The sequence below is a fragment of the Anser brachyrhynchus genome (assembly GCF_964034855.1).
Source record: "Anser brachyrhynchus genome assembly, chromosome: 6".
NCBI lineage: Eukaryota > Metazoa > Chordata > Aves > Anseriformes > Anatidae > Anser > Anser brachyrhynchus.
In genome coordinates this window covers 45,060,967-45,081,447 of record NC_137700.1, presented here as the reverse complement: position 1 = coordinate 45,081,447, position 20,481 = coordinate 45,060,967, and the positions used below count along the sequence as shown (strand labels likewise).

General features: G+C 38.5%; 1 protein-coding gene across 7 annotated transcripts in view; it reads right to left on the bottom strand.

The window, feature by feature from the left end:
* Positions 1-20,481, bottom strand: part of INPP5A (inositol polyphosphate-5-phosphatase A) — a 254,472-nt gene that overhangs the window by 38,047 nt on the left and 195,944 nt on the right. For all 7 annotated transcript variants that reach the window (XM_080596666.1, XM_080596667.1, XM_080596669.1 and 4 more), the window contains exons 10-11: positions 3,028-3,123; positions 2,622-2,696 (exon numbers count right to left, since the gene is read on the bottom strand). In XM_080596666.1, coding sequence (XP_080452792.1) covers positions 2,622-2,696; positions 3,028-3,123 — 171 coding nt within the window. The remainder of the gene's footprint in view (positions 1-2,621; positions 2,697-3,027; positions 3,124-20,481) is intronic.

Below are 20,481 nucleotides of genomic sequence, written 5' to 3'. Positions count from 1 at the left end.
TGATAAAAAAAAAAAAAACACTCGAAAAATCAATGGATTTTGAGCTAAAGCAGTTGCTAAACACACAGAAAACATCTTTATCCAACAGCCATAGTGCTGTGAAAATTCCCAAGCCTTGCATTGGTACAGCTAAGGAAAATTTAATCTTCCCAAATACTCATCAGGGCACTCCATCCTGCAGACCTGACAGTCCCACTTATAATTAATTATACAATTTCGATGGGAATATCGACTAAACAAAGCTATAAATCATAGAAAAAGTCAATAGGCATGGACACATTCAATCATGTCCCGACCAATGATTACTACTCTTAAAATACAATAATTATTTTCAGGAGCCAGCTTGAATTAAATTTCTGTCAGGCTGGTACAAGACCGGCGGTTGATGAAGGATGCGATGGATTTTTTGGGTTGAATTCGGCACAGAGACATTTATCCTTTTAGATAGGTAGTTTGTTTTTAGTGATCACGGTGCTGCGTGTTTAACTAGACCATGAAGATTAGATTATCTCCAATGGCTCATTATATCGTTTATCTTTTCCTTCCATGTTTGATCTGGAAGATTTCCTGCTTCTTGATGCATGAATGAAATGACTGCTGATTTTGAGATGGAATGTGCTTAAGTGGGAATCTGCCCGTGCTTTTGCACACTGTGTCCACATATGTAAAGCCAACCAGCAGTCATCTGAAGTACCACTAGGGATGTGGTAAATGGCAGCAAAAAGAATAGCTTTGCTCAGCTTCAATAATGTATTGGGGAAAAAAATCAACATGACAAATATTTGAGTTGTTTCAAAAAAAGCTAAAATATAATAGCAATAGATGTAGAGGAAAATCGTATGATTTACCTATAGAAACTGGAATTGGGATTAGTGTTATTACTCTGTATTAAGTATCCCCCAAACTGAAAAACATCAATGAAAAAACAATTGCTACGTATTTCCCAAGGATTTTTTCACCTTCTAAATTAAAAACAAACAAACAAACAAACAAAACCTTATCTCACAGTAACTGTGTTTTTAAGATACCTTGCCTCACAGATATTTCTTGTGGTGGGTATATGCCACATATGAAAGATGTGCTTTAAGTAGGAAAAGCAGTCCCAGTGAATGGGATGGACATCAACAAACGCTTAAACAAGAAACATCTTCACTTTCCTCATGAATCTGACTCATCCAACTTTCCTGACTTCAGAAATGAGTGAGATCTCAGATTCTCTGATGGAATTAACCTTCTAGGTGTGAGTTAACTTATAAACAGAGAGGGTGAGTAAAGGGGCTTTGGTTATCCTTCTTGCCCTGGATCCTTGCAGACAGCTCTCCAAACAACCTGGCTGTCTATGAACAGCAAGAGAACATGCTGTAGGTAGAAGAGAAGAAGACAGAGATAGGAGAGCCATGGGTCCAGTATACATTCCCTCCCTATGCAATAAGTAGCAATACACTTTGTGAGCAGGCACACTGTGAAATTGGTACAGACTACAGCAAAAACTAGAGTTGGAGGACTCTCCAAGAAGCTGAGATACAGAAGCTCAATCCCATGTCTTCTTTATTCTGGGTGTGAGGAAAGAAGATAAAATTCAGGTGCCATGTGGAAAGATGTGAAAACTGCGCTAGCTTGTCAGCCTGCACAACACACAGTTTTTGTGTTGACAAACAGTTTCCATAGAACACACAGTTTTCTAAAGGTTTTGTTTGTCTGGCATAGCCTGCCCTACTTGTATAGCTCAGAATATTCAACATGTGAATGCTTTTAGTTTATGCATACGTAGACAGACCTGTATCTGAAACAAGGAGCTTAGTTCTGATGTCAGTGAAGTTGGACCAATTTCCATAAGCAGAGGGTCAGGTCAATGAAATCTTCAGTAAGGCTCCCATATGCACTAGGTATCTATCCGCTGTGCTTAACTTTTTTTTTTTTTTTTTGCATTTATCATTATGGGTGCTTCATGTTTTTCTTTTAGATACAAAACTCCTAGGCAACTTTAATGAAATTGAGAAAACTCCAAGCAATGATACAGAGATTTTCCAAAATGAAGTGGCTATATTTTGAAATAAAATAACTTTAAAGAAGATATAAAGTCATTCTCCACATAAAAAATCTAGTCCTCATTACAAATCAAAAGGCTAGTGGTCCCTGTCTGCTTTCTCTGCTTATGAAACTGTATATGACTGCCCAAACAGTGCTAGCCTGCTGCAGGGTTTGACCTTTCTATTTTATTTATTCACACATTTCTATTATTCTTTGTACACTCAGAAGACACAGATATTTTCAGAGCAGTTTTGCATTAAAGGCTTTTTTTTAAAGTTATTAGGAAGTGCACAGAAAAGAACAAGTAAAGAAAGTGTGCTTGAAGAAATGGGAAACAGAGGACAGAGAGGACAAGGTCACATTTCATTTACATTTTTTCTATGAAAAAGAAGGTAAGTTATGAAGATATTAAGAAGCTGCAATCAAAATAACTGGCTAATTAAGGAGGAAAGTTGGAGCAGTTACCATCTTGGATGAATTAGCCTTTCTTTCTGTAGACAGGAGGACTGATTAGGATAGAGGGCTGATAAAAACACAATTTATATGAGTTTCCAACTTATTCCTTCAACAGTGTTTAGTAACGAACTTACCGCAGTGCCATTGTTATCTCTAAAAACATCTTGATTAAAATAGTCAAAAAGCTTCTTTTCTAATTGTAGCATAACCTAAAAAAATAGAGGAGAAAGGTTAGCAAAGCTCTGGGATTCAGGTATCTAATACACTGCTGTTGGAAGCAACCCTTTTAGATACATGCAAACCTTTAAAACTACATGTCTCTAGGTGTCTAAAGCTCCTTGTCAGCTTGGCCATTTGGTTGACTGGCAATCAGTTAGAAAAATCCAATTAACTGCGCATTAGGTGTGACAATCTATATCCCACCCCTCCCTTTAAATTATCAGTTTGAAACAACTATATTCATTCTTTGTAGAAAAGAAAGTGAACATTAAACAGAGTTTGTATTTACACAGGGGGTACAGAGGGCATTAAGTTGTTTACCTTTCTGTCATTATCAGATTCACGAAATATTAGCTTGACTACTTCATTTGTGTCAGCTGCCCGGATAGTCTGCATTGTAGCCTTCGCACATAGTGTCTAATAAAAAACACAAAGGGAGAAAAGGAAACACGTTTAAACAAAAGATGAGACCACATTTTATAGAACTTGATCAATCTTTGTGTCTTCAAGTGCTGATCCAATGACATCTGAAAGTATGATTTGCTGTAGGTCAAAATACGAAGCATTGCTTATTTAAGTGATTTCCTCTCATGATGGATTTAAAATAATACACTAAATTACTGTTTGGAGAGAAACAGACAATATTAAGAAAGTATCAATCAAATAAAGCAAATATTCATTTAACTTATTGCCATGCACACAGGTTCTTTCATAGGTCTGACACTGTATCACACATTACTGTAAACATTCACAAAAGCCACTTCCTACAGCTAATGACTCCACAGCACTACTTATTTACGTACCACATTTTAAAACGCTGATAAGTACTTTGGCACTAGAGTCTTGCAGCTTAACTCATTTGCCAAAACTTCTGCCTTGTGAATTAATGCCCCATGTATAATTTGAAAATCCCAGCAATACTTAATGATCCGACATTAAGTTTCAAAGTTAATTCATGATAGCAAATTGCTCATACACCATTCTTTTAAATAAAAGACAACATCACATCTCTAGATATTTTGATGATTGGGTGTCTAAAATGTATTATAAATCAATACTTCATTGGGCTCAAGGTATGAATTTCAAAGGAAGAGTCAGGCCTTGATTCATTAGATATTAGCCTAGTTGTGGTCCAGTTTTAACAGTAAGGAAGGCTGACCTAGAGAGGAATACAGAACTTGTTGTTTAAAGGGCTTGCTCTGCTACATTGTAAAAGGTTAAAGTCTGAAGCCATTAAGCATGTATTTAACCTAAAATCATACTTTAGATACACCGAACCTGTACTTTTAGCTAACTTTAACTATGATAAATGCTTATAATGCAGACAGACTACGTCTCCACTGTGGGGTAGCAGGCTTCACAAAGTGCCCTGCAGTTATCCAACATGGGCAAACCTACTGGACGGTGTTTGATGCTGCTCCAACCCATCTGCCTGGGCTGCTGGAAGCCACAAAGCAAAAGGCCGAAAGGGGCGTTGTGGAAAGCTTATTATTACTCCAAGGCAGAGAGAAAATGGCCAAGATGGGCTCTCATACATGGGAAGCTGTTCAGTTTTCCTTGATTTAGTCTAGCTACCTATGGCGGATAGCATCTGTGCACAGCCTTGGATAAGGTTTGGTAAAGAATATCCATCTGAATAAAGAGCTTGTTCAAGGAAAAGAATTCAGTTAAGAATGGGGAAAGAGGTGATTTCCCTGCTCTGCGTGTTCTCTTCTCTTTCTTAATGGCCAGAAAACAGTTTGTCATTTTGCATGATATTATTCCCTTATAAAATAAGTATTTTCTTTGGTAATGGGCAATTTCACATCTGACCACAGGCTTCTTTCCTTCAAAAATATAACAACATATATTGGGATTCATTATTAGAAGTGCAGTATCCCTCAGACACAATATCATGAAACTACAGCTTACTTCTCATTTCCCCATTCTGAATTTCTTTTGAAGGAGATGCCAAGCACGTATTTAAAAAAAAGTCCACCTGCTTCCAAATAATCCAAAACTCAGCTGAGGTTATCAGTGCTAGAGTGGGAATTATCTGTCCAAAAACTTTTTCTTTCAATTTGACAAAAAGGCATTAAAATGACCCTTGATAAAGGGCTCTGTGTGTTGCCACAGTACAAACAAAAAGTGAAAAACCGAGCAATTCCATTTTTAAAGGATAATAACTCGAGTGTGATTCCGTAAAAGCGAAATACAAATCTCATCTTTTTCTTCATGTCTATGAACTGAACAGGTGCCGAATCCCTATTTTACTGAAGAGATTATACCCTTGCCTGACAGACTTTTCTTGATCGTTTCTTCCCCAAATAAGCAGCACCACGTCTACAGATTATGAACATCTACCTCCGAGTTTTATCCTAAAAAACCTGGCACAACCAAGGCCCAAACAGGGCCACAGGTGCCTGTGGAGTCACAGCTTTCACTGGAGGACAAGTTGTCGGTCACATGAACACAGATGTGGGCTGCCCTTTGAAAGCTTCATCTGCGTAGCAGAATTTTGAGGTGTTTTCCAAACGGCATTGGAGGAGAGAGTGAAGGTGCTGGCAGGAGCTCGCTTGACCCGCTGCGGCTGGGATGGCAGCGGAGAGGCACACCAAGCTGCTGGGGAGCACGCTGCTGCTGTTCCTTGCTTCGAGGACAGACCTCATCACTTCTCTCTCTCATCTCCAGTTTAGCTTTGGACGCGTTTTGTCTGTTTCTACACGTAATTATCGTTTTGCCATCTGCGTCCGCAGGCAATTCCCGATGAGGTAATCCACGAGCGAGCCATTCCCAATGTGCACTCCCTCCGATACCGCTATTGAAATTCAAAGCACAGATTAGCTAATCGGGTCAAACCCCAAAAAATAGCGCTTTGGGCTCATGTGTCACAAATCAGTCTGGTCGCCTTTAAAAAGCGCACCAGATTAGAACAAGCACCCGAACAAACCAAAGCGGAAAACTCGCCGCTCTCTAAAGCTGGTTTCTAAAGCCCTAACAAATCGCTCCATCTTTCACTCATTTAAACTTTCCAAATGAGGGTCAATACGGTCCCCTAGCATCCAAATGCTAATGCGCTTAAGTGCGCTTAAGCAGCTTTCCAGAGTGAATGGGCCAAAGAAGGGCTCGAAAAGACAAGGCAGAGTTACTGTCACTGTCAAAAAGTCATTGTAGCCACCCCCGGAGTGGTTGCAATTCAAGAAATTCATGATTTCTGTCTCTTAAAGGCATCTGCTTGAGAACATTTTTTTTTCCTGAGCTGCTTTATCTCACAACTTCAGGCCTACTCTAAAAGAAAAAAAAAAAAACCACAACGCGATCGACTCTTGAGAACCAATAAAGAGAAAGGACCCACATACCTTATTGCTTTCAAATTTCACACGCACAAAACGTTACCTTATTCACAGACAAAAAGTGATTGGGCAAAGGTTCATTTCTTATACAAGCTGGAGCATTCCTTTTTTCCTCCTCCTTTCAATTTCTACAAAGTCGTAGTCACCCAAGCAGAAAACTTTCGGGAACATGTGCCTTTTTAGACAAGTCTACTTATGAAGGGATTTTTTGTTGCTGGTAAAGAAAATTAAAATGCTATGAAAACACACTGTTTCTTTTTAGGTACTCCCTCAAAAGTACTCTTTTGCAAAGTTAGAATATGGGAATTAGATGTCAAAACTCTTCTACCCAAGTTATCTTTTTTTACAATTTTTTTTTTGAAACAAAATTTGGCTAAAACCTTTGCAGCAGAACTGAATTCAGAGCTCAGAGAGAATTCAGCATTCGGCCTTTGCTTAGCAAACACAGACATGTCTTACTACAGTTTTCACATGTACTGTCTATGCAGGCAGATGCTTCATAGTATCTTTTTAATAATGCTTTACAATAATTTATGTGTAGTGAATTGTAAAACATAGGAATAACTTTTCTGATAATTGCCTTGGAACATAATAAAAATGTAGTATTATGTAGATAGTATTTAATATTGACAGTGACAAATCTAGAATTTCTTCTAAACTCTGCAGTCTTTAGATATTGAAAGCCCTCTAATTTACAGTATAAATGCAGCCTTCAAAACAGATCTGCTCCACTACATACACATTAAAATGTTTTAGACTGTATTTCTGCATACTTATATTTAGAAGGGGTAAAGATATTAAAACAAAATTGTATTACGTATACATACAATATTATGTAATACATTGTGTATTATATAATTGCATTTTATATTGCATGTGTATGGAGACACTCTGAACTGCTGTGAATTACGCTACTGTTTACTGTTAGTAGTGCTCTGTTGAAAATTGCAGCTTTTTCATCCTGCACATCCACTTTCTGAGCATTCTTTAGACTTGAGTCCACCTCTTCATGTGTGAGCTGAACTATTGCATGCTTGCAATTACGTCAACAAAATTGTTTTGAAAAAAGTAGCACATCCAAGAACACAGTGATTAAAACTTTACAGTTGCCTCTGTCTATTGAATCTAGAGATGTGTATTATTTTTCCCAGTGATTTGAAAAATCTTTTTACAACTTATTATTACTTTGAAATCTAAACAAAAAGAAAATAATATATTCATTGTTACTTTATGATGACAAAGTTCAGCATTGATTGCAATTGCAATTTCTAGTAACCCACATGGATTGGAGCAGAAGTATTTCTTGCTAAAATGAACATGAGAGAGTCTGAAGACTGCTAAAATAAGCCGGTTCAAGCAAAGTCTTGAACACGTGAGCAACCAAATCAATTAAATTTAAGATATTTAATTTTATTCCAGTTAGATACTCTGTGCATTCTGGCAAGATGGAAAAGACAGAGGAACATGTACCATCTAATTATGAAAGTGAAATACTTCCTCTGAAATGCTGCTCAAAAACCAAAATCAACCTGACACTTATTAAATTAGGATAATCAAATGCTTTTTTATTATTAACTGGATGCAAATTGTATTTGAAACAATTAGCGAGGTAAAAGACTTGCTACTTTGGGAATAACAGGAACATCTGTCTTGTTTGGGCTCCTCCTCACTTTAGAAGGGGTTGATATATTTTTCTGGGTATTAGGAGTGTACAAATATTAAATTCACCAAATCACATGGTGTAAGAGAAATAAAATTTGCAAGTGAGAAAATGAAGTTAGATGTAACTGAGTCAGTAAAAGACGTGCATTTAGCTACAGGACAACTAACACCATATTTTTTAAACTGCCATTGAAATGCAGACTCATTTTAGCTGATTTTTCACAACTGTGCAGTGGTATTCACCCACACAGCTTCTTCAAGTAGTTAGGAAAATCATAGAGCTAATTTCCCCAGTGTAAGGTGATAAAAACCCACCTGAAAGGAGAGACACTTTTTTTTTTAAACATGAAAAAAATATCCCTTCAATTATAGTTTAACTTGTGTTAACGTTAACTATATAGAGATAGCAATAATGTCTTGAAGTATCTGTGCTCTTTATACTGATAAGCTTCCAGGAGCAGGAATTTAACTCAGCAGTGAGATAAACATCAGTTGAATGAAGAAGAAATATGAAAAAGTGTTAATGAGATGTGACATTAAGTATCGATATGAAAAATTACATTCTTTTTGAATATTTGAAGAGGAGGGAGCTCATGTCCAGGGGAGCAGGCATGGTGGAGGGCTGGGTGGGATGGAGAACAAAGGCTTGCTGCAGCACTCCCATCTTTCCTTGGTATGTTTCTTATGTAGCATGTATACAATTCATCCTCTGATGGTAAGTCAATGCAAATTTCACCACACTGCTGCTTGTACTTGTTTCAGGACTGTTCTAACTTCAACGGCAATTTACAGCAGCCCCAATTCTACCACCTGTGAAAGCTTGGCCCAGAAGCTGCTCAAGACCTACCGTAGGACTCTGGTCTCCACTGTAGGACCCCTATGTTGATTTGCACAGGGGTATTTTGGTTTTGAATACCTCTTTGGGTAGTGTCTGTGACAAAAGATTCTCAGCACTAAGACCTTACCTTCATGCTTCCAAAGTTCTCCTCCGTCCCTAAAACAAATGATCCCTGCTGGGAACAACTTGCATTTCCTTGGGCTCAGTTTCAAATTAGCTGTCTGAAGTTCATTATTAAATGCATTTTCTTGTCCAAAACCTTAGATCATTCATGACAATGTTATCAAAGTGTAACACTAAGCAATGCAAAACCATTTCCATTTGTTTTTAAGGTACCACCACGCTGAGCAGACTGAGACACCTCGGTTTAATGCACAACCTCTGTCCGGCTTTAGATGTAACTGCCTGCTCTGCAGGGTGACGCGCTCTTGCCATTGCCTGCTTTATTACTCATGAAAACAATACCCGGCTCTTACGGACTTATCTTTGGCAGTAGAGGGTAAAACTTATATCTACATTTGCATGGGAGGCAGCGGGGCAGGGTCCCAGCAGCACTCTGCTGCCCACTGACAGCCCCAAACGGCCCTGGGCTGCTGCGGGACGGTGTGGGAGCGAGCGGGGAGCTGGGACTGCCGGTCCCCCGAGGCGTCAGATCTGCCCCTGCAGCTCTCCTCCGTGCCAACAGCAGGTTGCAACGACACCTCTCTTTTTAATTCTCTTCATCAGAAAAGAATCTGAATTAAGCTCAAAAGCCTATGCTGCTAAGATTTTCTGAGATTACAGATCCTGAAGAAAGCGTCAAAGGCCGAACCTTACTTTCTTGGAAAGAATATGCTAGTACAGCTCTGTCCCTGGAGACAAGACTGCTAGATTGCTGGTAAGGGCTGCCTACTAGCATCTTGTTCCTTGGAATGTATGCTTCTGATGGCACTTGAAAGAAATCCCTCTTGGCATTTGTTACACGTTTAGCAGTAATAAAATTCAGCCTGTTTATTAGATACTCAGCATAATCCAACTCAGCCACTTAGACACTGTGCTTAATTTATAAACCTTTGATTTTAAATCTGATTTACCTAATTTTTGGCTATGTAACTATCCTAAACATTGCTTTAGTCTGAAATTAAGTAGTTTATTCAGCCAGCTGTTATTTTGTACATGCCGATTTAATATATATATTTTTTCAAATACAGGACCTTGATTACTACTTGCTCACCTACTTATGTCCAAAGAGAAAGATTAAGAAATAATAGTTTCTCACACTCCTGATTTTTTCCCTGTGGCATCTTCTACCACTCAATTTTTTCAAACTGGAAAAGAGACCTTCGTTATACTCTTTGTGGTGCTCTGTCCTGAACGGTTTTGCAAATGTAACAGTCATCCCCCATTTTGTAACTATTTTTTTCAATACTGGTGTTAAATAAACCTTTTATTTATTTATTGTTTTTCTTTTTCCTTTTCTTTTTTCTTTTTATTTCTTTTTCTTTTGGTTTTTCAGTCAGGTGTATCTCTAGAAATGCAAAAATCAGGATAGAACTTCTTTTCCATCACATGTATTCACCTGCATGGTAATTAGCTTCTAGTTTTCTCTACCTGATTCCATCTGGTCAGGTTCTATCTTTTTGGATTCTCTTATTTTCCTGACTGTGATCTCCAAGTTTGAGTTCAGCTGAGCACCTACACATTGGTTCATAATTTGCCCTGAGTTCTTTGTCACCTGCATGAGTCACGAACACAAAAGGTACTCTGCAAACAAAGACGAAGTTTTCAGGTGAAGGATCCTGTGTCGTCTGTCCCCACCAACCCTATTCTTCCTTGCTATTTAAGCTCTCAGTTTAAATTCACTTCCTGACACAGACAATAAAAGATAGTAAGTTACAAATTCATTCAGGACTTCCATTAAATCTGTATAAACCCTTTAATACCAGAAAATCTGGAACTTTGAAGCAGTCTGCTAGAAATATCTCTTCCCTCCTCTGTCCATCTTCGTAGTTATTTAGCATCATTACTTGATGTTGAGTAGGGTCATGGGGGAGTTTTCAAAGACAATGATTCACTTTTCCATAATTACAGGAACTGGAACAGTCAATTGTTCCTATGGAAATCTTCTGAAAATATGTTGTCTTGTCCCATGGTCTGTGAACCTCTTGGGAATTATTCACACATTCTTCTATTACTTTTCTCCCATTACTTTTTCCTGCTCTGGTCAAGCAGGAATACCCGCTTGAAACATTACTTGTTGGACACCCTCACAGTGCTTACTCTTTTTTTACTCCAACTGACTAAGCAGAGGACTGTACACATTGTTTCTGTTAAGCAAAGACTTAGATGAAGCACACAGGATCTCTACTGTAAATCTGTTTCTGCAGAGAAATGTAAACCCGCCCCTTCCCTTGAGTTCAGGAGAAATGAAATAAGAGACAGCCTCTCTCCTTATAGCTAAGCTTGCTTTTATCTAACTTTCAGAATAAGAGCTTTCTATTTCTTTTCATTTTAGGATCGAAATAGCCAGTGAACCCCATCTGCTCCTCTGTGCCTTGCAATTGCCTTTGTTTTGAGTGGTAACATTTGCCACTGTTTGTGCTGATGGTGTTATTGTTTCTGCTACTTCCATATTTAATGGCTTCTTACAGCCTTACGAAATTAAATCCCAGAGCAATAACATGAAGTAGCAAAAATTTAAGCCAACATCTAGCAAAATTCTTTGGTGCTTCTTGACTCACTTTCTGAAAACCTGGACATTGAAGGGTTCCAAATAACTGGAGACTGCCAGCTTTATTCTTCCTAACCCTTCCGGAGAGTACGCTTACTGTTACAGCCTGCTGGGGACAGACGAGAGCGTGTACTGCCAGACCACAGCTGCTGCACAGTGCTCTGCACAGGAGACTGCTTCCACGTTATCTCATTTGGAATGAGCAGTGTGTCTCAGAAACACTCCCATGCAGTATTCTGTTCCACAAACAAGCACTGCCAAAAAGAGCAAATTCTGGAATAAATTTGCCCTTTAAATATACAGGGCATTTTGTACAAAATCAATGGTGCGACACAGCTCAAGATCTACACTTAGCTTCTGAAGAATGTGAACCTTTGGCTTCCAAAAAAGTAGACTTACACGGAGGGTATCGTCTATGTAATCTATGGAGTATACTGTTCAACAGCATTTTTGCATTTGACTTCTATTGAGCTTATCCTCAGAAATGAGAATTGGAGCTGACTTTTAAAACATGAAGTGTTGGGTGACTCTGAAATCAAACTACAAAACTACCTAAAATCTATATGCCATTAGCCAGACAAAAGGTATTTTTAATCACAAAGCGGTAAATGTAGAGAAGTATGAAGCCTTTTTTTTTTTCTTTCCTATAATGCATGACAGCAAAAATAACCAGTCCCTTAAACGAAGAGGGAATTTGAGACCTGGAGAATGAAAGTGACAGCATGAGGCAGGAGCGTGCATCTCAGGCTGTCAGCACCTCAGGGCTGTGCTCTTGCTAAGGCTAAGCGCAAATGTGAGACGGAAATCCATCCTCCACCTCATCAAATGACCACGAGCACACACTGTGAAGTAGGAGACATGTTCATGCTCCCCTGCTGTTTCCTCTCTATGGGAAAAGAACACCCTTCCTTTGAGTTTATTGTACAGCAAGTGCAACACAAAAATCATGCCCAGTTCACTGCATCCATTTTTTTTGACCTGAACATGTTTTCCAAATGCAAACTGAAATCCACTGTGTTAATAACTGTGATGTGCTGCACAGCGTTGTAAGTGAGACAAAACTTGGCTGATCAGGTGACGCCTTGCTGATGTGGCACATGCACTACTTCCTTACTGTACTTTTCACCTTTCTCTTTTTGTTTAGCCTCCCTGACTTGATTCTTTTCACCCTGCCATATCTCATTGGCTTCTCGTTGGTTGTGCTCCCTGTCTGGTTCCACACCATTTGCTCCTTTATTCGCTTTTGAAAATGGAATACAAATACAACAGCCTGTAAGTTCAAATAATTCTTTCCAGCCATTTTTACGTTCAAATAGCTCTAAGAATGATGGCAAGGGATTGCTGAATTGTCCTCCTCTCCCATCATGACTGTCACGCAGCCTGCAAGCAGTTGGCTGCGGCAGCACCTGGGCTCTGAAGATGCGGAGAAGCCAGGGCTGCGGCAGGTCCTTGGGGAGCCACACTGCCCAACAGCAAGTTTATTTGTCATCAGCAAGACTCAGACATCACAAAGTACCCCTATTTCCAGAAGATCTTATTCACACATTAAAATAAATGACTTTTGGATAAAACAAATGAAGGAAATTTTGGTAAAATACTGTGCAAGGTATGGACCCAAGGTTTGCCATGTTTTCGCTCATAAAAGGTTAAGATGTATTGGCAGAGTCAGTATGTGTATGACATACATACTGCACGCAATAGAAGGATGGGCAACATATAAAGAACGGTCGTGGGATAAAGCAGACAATGTGGAGAGCAGGAAATAGGGTGTCCCTCTTCACACTGCAGCGTAGCTTTGCATCCACTTCAGTGAGGCTTCAGTGGTATAAGAATGAAGGGTTTGTGCATCGCAGTGATATTCAAAATTTTCTCAAGGACACCACCCTCACTGAATGGGTTCAAAACTCAGTTGCTGACCAAGAACAAATTGAATGCAGCCCTTGACCAACTAGAGTGACACTGCTGGTCAGAGAAGGAGGAGGGTTTGGAGGAAGAGCATATTCACACCACTGGCTGGGGATCCAGAGGGATTTAATGCAGCAACAAATGCAGATCCCTGGCTCATTCGACACCACTGGGTGTTGCGCAGCACCACTGAGAGAACAGAAAGCACTGCCAGAAATGCAGCTTCCACAGTCCTCCTGTTCGTGTGGATCAATGATCCATCTGGAGGGGATGGGGGCCTGACTGGGCATACAACCGGAAAGCATATTTTACGAAATTCTGAAACACAGATTTTTTTTCTTCTTAAAGCAAACCAGGATTCAAATATGCTGAGAAATATACAGAAGTCCCAATTATGGAGAGAGATGGAATAACACAAGTTCACAAGTGTTAATGCAACATAATTTTAAAGCTAACAGCTGTGGACTAGTTAGTGAAGTGCCATTCTTTTCGCTGTATCTTTAAGTGCTGTTAAATTCATTTGTCACTTGATGGAAAGCCAGCAGGCTACAAATCTCCCAAGCACCTCTCGTGCTGAATAGTGACAGGAGTATTCTGTTCTGCCATAAGACAACATTTGTGTGTGTCTCTGTCCGAAGTCATACATGCTATTTTAACTCATCTGCCTCCCCATTCTCTCCAGCCCAGGAGGACAAATTGCTCACTGTGGCTCCCTTTCAGAGGCAGTACAGCGCGCAAAGAATCATGACTGAGCAGAAACACAAGAAACAGGCACATAAAAATTCATCACTTTGGCCTCCTGACCTCTTGCCACTGGGTTTGGCAAACCCTGTCTCAAAAAGTAGCACCAAGGGAGAACTAAGCAGACCGGCTGAGTGAAATTACTGACAAAAAATATCTTGGACACAGGAAAACCCCACCAGATGCTTCATTGTCTTTTCAGAGAAGTGGTGCTGAAAAAGGGGGTGATCTACCACATGGCATATTGGGTGGAATAAGTAGAGCCATTGTTTCAGAGCAGCTCTGTCACTTTACTGACTGCAATACAAAGAGGTGTAAAGCAAGATTTAATCCTGACTTTTTAGTCAGCAGATTAAAACCAATCATGCCAGATGTCCACAAGACTGTTTAACATACAGAAAGCTTTTTCATACTCCACAAAAAGTGAAAGCTGTAATAACTTCTTCTTTATTTCCTCTAGAGAGGCCTTTTTCTCTCACTTTTAGTCAGAAAAAAGGGAGATATTGTGATGGATTTTAAGATGTGCTATTAATTTTTACTCTAGCCTTTACTCTTCTCCCTTTTGAGACAAAGTAAATTCTTTCACCCACCCAAAATCAGACAGGTATGCCAGACAAAACTGCTGGTATAAAAAGGCTATGATTTCAACAAGAAGGTATACCTGTAAGACCAGAAAGGGATGTTATCAGCAATATTCACCAAAGAAGTTAAAGTTCCTCTCCAAAATCCTTGAGGCAACACGAGATATGACAGTATGTTTGTCAGCATGGTGGCAAATAGATAAATGTATAGTGGTTTTCCCCTCCAAAACTGAAATTGTGCTTGTGTGACTTTTTGCACATCTGCCTCCTCACATGTGCTGGCCAGCCTGAGGACGTGCATACTCTGCTGCCTACCTTACATACGTGTACACAGGCACACATCAAATTGGAATGGGTCTTGCACGACCCTCACGGCAGCCCCTGTTAAGTTCAACAGAAACCTCACAGGGAGGATGCTGATCCCGCAGTCCTGCGGGGAAGGTGCGCTCAGTACTAAGGGGCACGCCTGGGTAAGAAACGCTGCCTCAGATGTGGCTTCTGCCCTGGGACCCAAAATGTGACCGAGGTCACTGGAAGCTACCACAAGCTCTAAATATGAATGCTAACAAGTGATATCGCATTTAAAAATACCCACTCGGTGCTTCTTCATTAAGTGCACCTACAGAACCCTTAAACACTTTGCAGAGTTTTCTTAAGCCGTTGCTTTCTTCTTTTTCTATTTATAAACAGATTTATCTCTAAAAATATTACCTCAAAGGATATAGATTCAGCAGTTACAGTAATTTTAAAATATTTTCGGTTGTCTTCTGACATATTAAAGAAGTGCAAAAAACTTGTGTATTACCACTTTCTCTGAATTTCCATAGCCAAGAATGTTGTTAAATTCAACAAAAATCAAAATATATATTTAGTTTCTTATATCAAATTGCAAATCATTTCTGCATTTAAGAAAAATAATAGACTTTACCTTTGATGAAAGCTATAGAAAAAAAATCCCTTAAAATTCCAGTATTACACCAACTTGCATACTGTACATTATTTACTAAACTGGAAGCCTTATGGCAGTAAGATGATGTCTTGCTTGATATCCCTTATCTATCCAATTGCCTGTGGAAAAAATTACAACTGACATATCTATTTTTTTTTCTTGTCACGCTCCTTAACAAAATTGTCATTAGCAGTTCCTAAAATAAAACATCTTATTGAATCACTGACCTAAAACAGTACTACTAAAACCATTTTCTTCATGTTTATCTAGTCAATATCTAAACGAAAACAGTTAAGATCATACGATACTTTTTAGTACTTTCAGAGAAATACACATAAACTTACCATTGTGTTAATACACAGTTCTGAGAGGATGCTCTGTTGAACTGTCTAAATCAGCTGTATCCATAACTGCGTAGCTCCTGACAGCAGCAGAATTAATTTTCCATCCTTTAAAACTAGGATGTCACTTCTGGATTTCATATGAGACAAAAGGATAAGCATGTTTTGGCTAATCGTGGTTTATAGCACTGTAAACCACAGCCACAGTTACTAGCCTAGTACCGTGTTCTCTTCCCTGACAACGTATTCCATTAAGTTAATTAAGCTCACTGTTCGTATTTGTCCATCCATCATTATCATCCTTATTTTACCTTCACAGGTCTGGTACCATACTGGTAATTTTGGACAGGCAGGTCCAAAGTAAAGGCCTACCTTTACTGACGTTTCTATTTTCCCCAGTGTGCAATGATGACTGATAGGTGTAACACACTTGTTTTTCATCTTCTGGCATTTCATTCCCATACTGAAAAGACAAGCACTATAATGAAGATGATGGTATTTTCTTTCTAAGGAAGTCCAACTGGTGACTCTCAAGAAGACTAAGTCAACTAAGCATAAATCTGACTAGGAGATCTCTGCCAGTTAAACACTTTTTTCACCACTATTTCATCCACTTCAGAATTTACACAATTTTAAAATTATAATTCTGCTCCCTCTTTCTGAATTTCTTCAAGCAAGTCTTGTGGGTGGCCTTCAAGATACATTTTACCAATTTTTCATGCCCATCCCTCGAAATGTGACCCTGCTCCTGTGCTTTTATCTGTCTGACAACTTCACACAGGAAAACATGCAGCCCCTCTGATAGCATGAAATCGGAAACAATAGCCTTTGGAAACAAAAGGGAGTAGGGAGGCAGGATACAGTCCAGGTCCTGGCTGATTTTAGCCACAAACAGATGTTCGTAGGTCCTGATACCCTGAGCAAGCTGAAAGGAAAAGCTTGTAAAAGAAATGGACCTTAAAAACAATGTATTGAAGAGCTTTAAATAAAGGCAAAAGGAAAGCAATATGGCTTTCAATGATAAATCTCAGCAAAGAAAACCAAAGTGGTACCATGAATTTCAATGATGCATTTTTCTTTTTCTCAGTGAACTCTACAGCTCATTTTGAAATAGCTCAAATCTCATCTTAGTTTACAAGTCTCCCATATTCATTAAAAGGTTACAATGCATGCATTTTTAGTTTCTTGTAACTAATCACTTTAGCTGGGAACACCCAGTGAAGTCCTGTAATATAGGCTAATGCTATTAATTCAAAAGCTGCTTATAGCTCAACAAAGAGGAATATGCTGAAAGAATCTTGATTGGAAAAAATCTTAGAATACCTCTTGGAACAAATTATGTTCAATCTCCTTCTCTTTTCATGTGCACTATTTCACACTCAAAAAAAACCACGTAAAGAATCTATGAAGCGCTGTCCTGAATCGGACCAGGGTTCTGTTTCACAAAAGCCAATATGCACCATTTACAAATGAAACAAAGTGTAGAGTCACTTGTCTGACTGAAGTTTCTGCTTTTGTGATTAAAACTCTCTTCCTCTTTCTTGAAGAGTCTGCCATCCAAAAGGGCCTGTGCCATGCTCCAATGCACAAAATACATGTATTCATTACAGGAGAAAAAAAAAAAACTGAAAAAATTGGCACAAAAGCGGGTGCATAGCTTAAGTCCTGTTTAGGATAGCCCTCACTTGAACTCTGCACATTTGCATAGATTTTACCTATTAGTTGTCTGCATCAAAAATATAGTGGATAACTAAAAGAAATGTTTCATCATCTGTATGAGGTCAGGTGCAGATTTAACTTGTTAATTTTTAGCATCAATGAAATACAGATGATAAAGAAATAAAGAAATGGTATCTTACTTCACCAACACGGAAATCTGTAGAAATAATTTCAATTAAAAGAATATTTGAGACAGAAGGTCTCTAAATCTGCTTAGCAAGTTTGAAAAAATTATCAGTCAAATCTCAAGCCAAAAATGACCATGCATTTCTCTTGTCGAATCATAGAAAGAACAGATCATTATGCTGCACCAAGTTCTTCCTGAACTGAAGCAAATAGCATCTCTTTGACTACAACAAATCTTCAGAAAGACATTAGCTCTTGATAAGACATCGAGCATCCACCAATTCCTCAACCATTCCAAGAAAGGAACTTCTCATTGATCACTTATGTGGCTGATTCCTCATGCATGATTTTTAATTTGAAATTTTCTGCTACCACTTCCCAAATATTATCTGGGATAGGATTAGGATCATTGTTGTAAATAGAGCAGACTGTGGAGACCAGTGTTCTAACTACAAACTCCTCGGAAACCCTCTCTGACTATCAGCCAGGGCAGTTAAAGGTAGGTTTAATGGTTGTCTAAGGAAGCTAGGTACAGCAAACCTGATGCTACCTGTGAAAATAATTCCTCTCTGGCATCCAGACCTGGCCTAGGGTCTTTAAAAAAATGCAGAGCCCCTCACTCTCCTCCCATGCCAAATCATGCTTTTTAAATACACAGAGCGAAGATACTTGATGTAATTCATTGTAATAGCTTTGCATCCACATGTAAAATCAACTTCACAGTTGGTGTTAATTTTTTTTTTTTAAATATATCCAAAGATGAATTAATGACATATGCCATGGCATTATCATGGGAGCTGAGTTTGACCCGTTTGCCTTCAGTAAGACCTAATGTCCTTATGACTATTGACTCCCCAAAGCTTCTATACATGCAAACACAGCCAAAAAGTTAAACAATGTTTTCGATGAACTTATTTTGCCATATGATTACTTGGTTATCATTTACACCCAAGCTGTTAATCTCATTACAAACTTTCTTTGTCAGACTCGTTATCTGACTTCACTATATCTTTCAATTCTTTTATCACTAGCAACTTTTCTTTTAGTTTGTCTGAAATGAATGTCTTGCTAATCAGCTTTCAGTTAATGAGGGGCTTGCTCGGTGCTCCCTCCTTTTGTCTTGTACCCTTAACCACAGGTACAAATCTGTCCTTCTCTTAGCATTCTGCAGTGTCCCAGGTACTCCAATTTCTTCTCAATCAACATTAAAGACTGTAGGCTAAAGTTGGACAATTAAAATTGTCCAGTCCTTCTAGTTAAAATCATCTTCGCTTATTAGTAAGACTACTATATGCTTCATAATCTTCATGCGCTGAGTGTATTCAACTGTTTCTTCTAGTGCATTGACCAGAAATACATACAGAACATGTCTGGTATTTCTGAAACACCATTTTCAGTTTGTTCAAGCATACGTAATAAAAGACTTAAATTGCTTTTTGTTCTTCTTTCTAAATGGAATCTGGTTAGATATAGTGAATTACTGATCCTGATGTAAATGCCTAAAAGTCATGCACATAGCTAATAGCCCTCCCAACTAAAGGAAAGAATAATGAAGCACAACAAAATTGCAGGAGTGATAATATAGGAGGAACCCAATGCCCTACTGATCAAACCCACTTTTTTTCTGCTGGATGACCGTCTCCCGTCTACAACCTGTTCAGGCACCTCTCTAAATCTCACAAAAGCTTTGCTTCAGCCAACATGCTGTGGCCACACCTGTGTGCTCTGAAAGTGCTTCTGTCACAGCCATGGTGAAGGTGAACAAAGAGCAGAAGACAGTGAGCCACCCAACTCCCACTTACTGATTTAATGGTAAGCACACACCACCCAGGGCACAGGAGGCGCAAAGCTTTCTTCCTTTAAATTATACAGAAACATGTCAAGTGAAAGAGATTTTCAGCACATCCAAGGAAAACATCAACTCTGAATTTTTCACTGTTAGATGTAAACAGAACTCTCAAACATTTCACTTGTGTCCAACACTGATAATCTGCATGAAATTCAGCGCCTGTTAAAACTACAAAACCAAAGACAATTAAAAATAAATCTTGCTGTTTTATTCAATGTTATTTACAAGGAGATAATATTTGAAAGTGTTATACTTGATAAGACTCCAACACCTAGTGAAAAATTCTCATATTTACATAGAGGATATTCATTATACATTATTCTAGGCTTTTGGACCTGTCTTCAGATATTTCAGAGAGAGAAAATCAAAACAGATCAGGGTTTTGAATGGCATTTAAAAATATTTTTTTCTTGATGAATGTTAACACTATACATACTTGTGCATTGTAGTACTGAACTATATGTAATAATTTGATTTCAGAATTGTATCAACTAAGCAACCAGTACTTTTTGAACTAACTGTAACATGTTTTACTCCATAAAAGACATCTATAAATTCTTGGAATGATACTCAATGTGCAGGAAATTCAACTGCCAGTGTTCATGGATTTTAAAATTACCATTACTAAACCACAATAAATTAGCACACAGAATTGCTCAGTTTAAATACTGTAATATTACAGGTTTCAGTGCAAATTTTATTTTACTTCTGAGGAAATTATCAAAGGCAAGAACAAAGTTAATGGTAGCAGCCTACGCATACCCTTCTGTATCTTCAGTGAACATTAATAGTTGAAAAAACTACTGTGCAAGTTATTGGCAAAAAAATCAAGCAAAACAGCCAACTGTATAAAAATCATTGGGAAAAATAGCCTTTCATTTCAATTGTCACAGGTTTTCAGCCAGAAATTCTGACAGCAAGTGGTCAACTCAAACTATTTGCTAAAGCACATACAATACACAATACCAGACAACTGTTTGGGACTTCTGCAGAGCTTAACTACAATAGAACTACAGACTTTA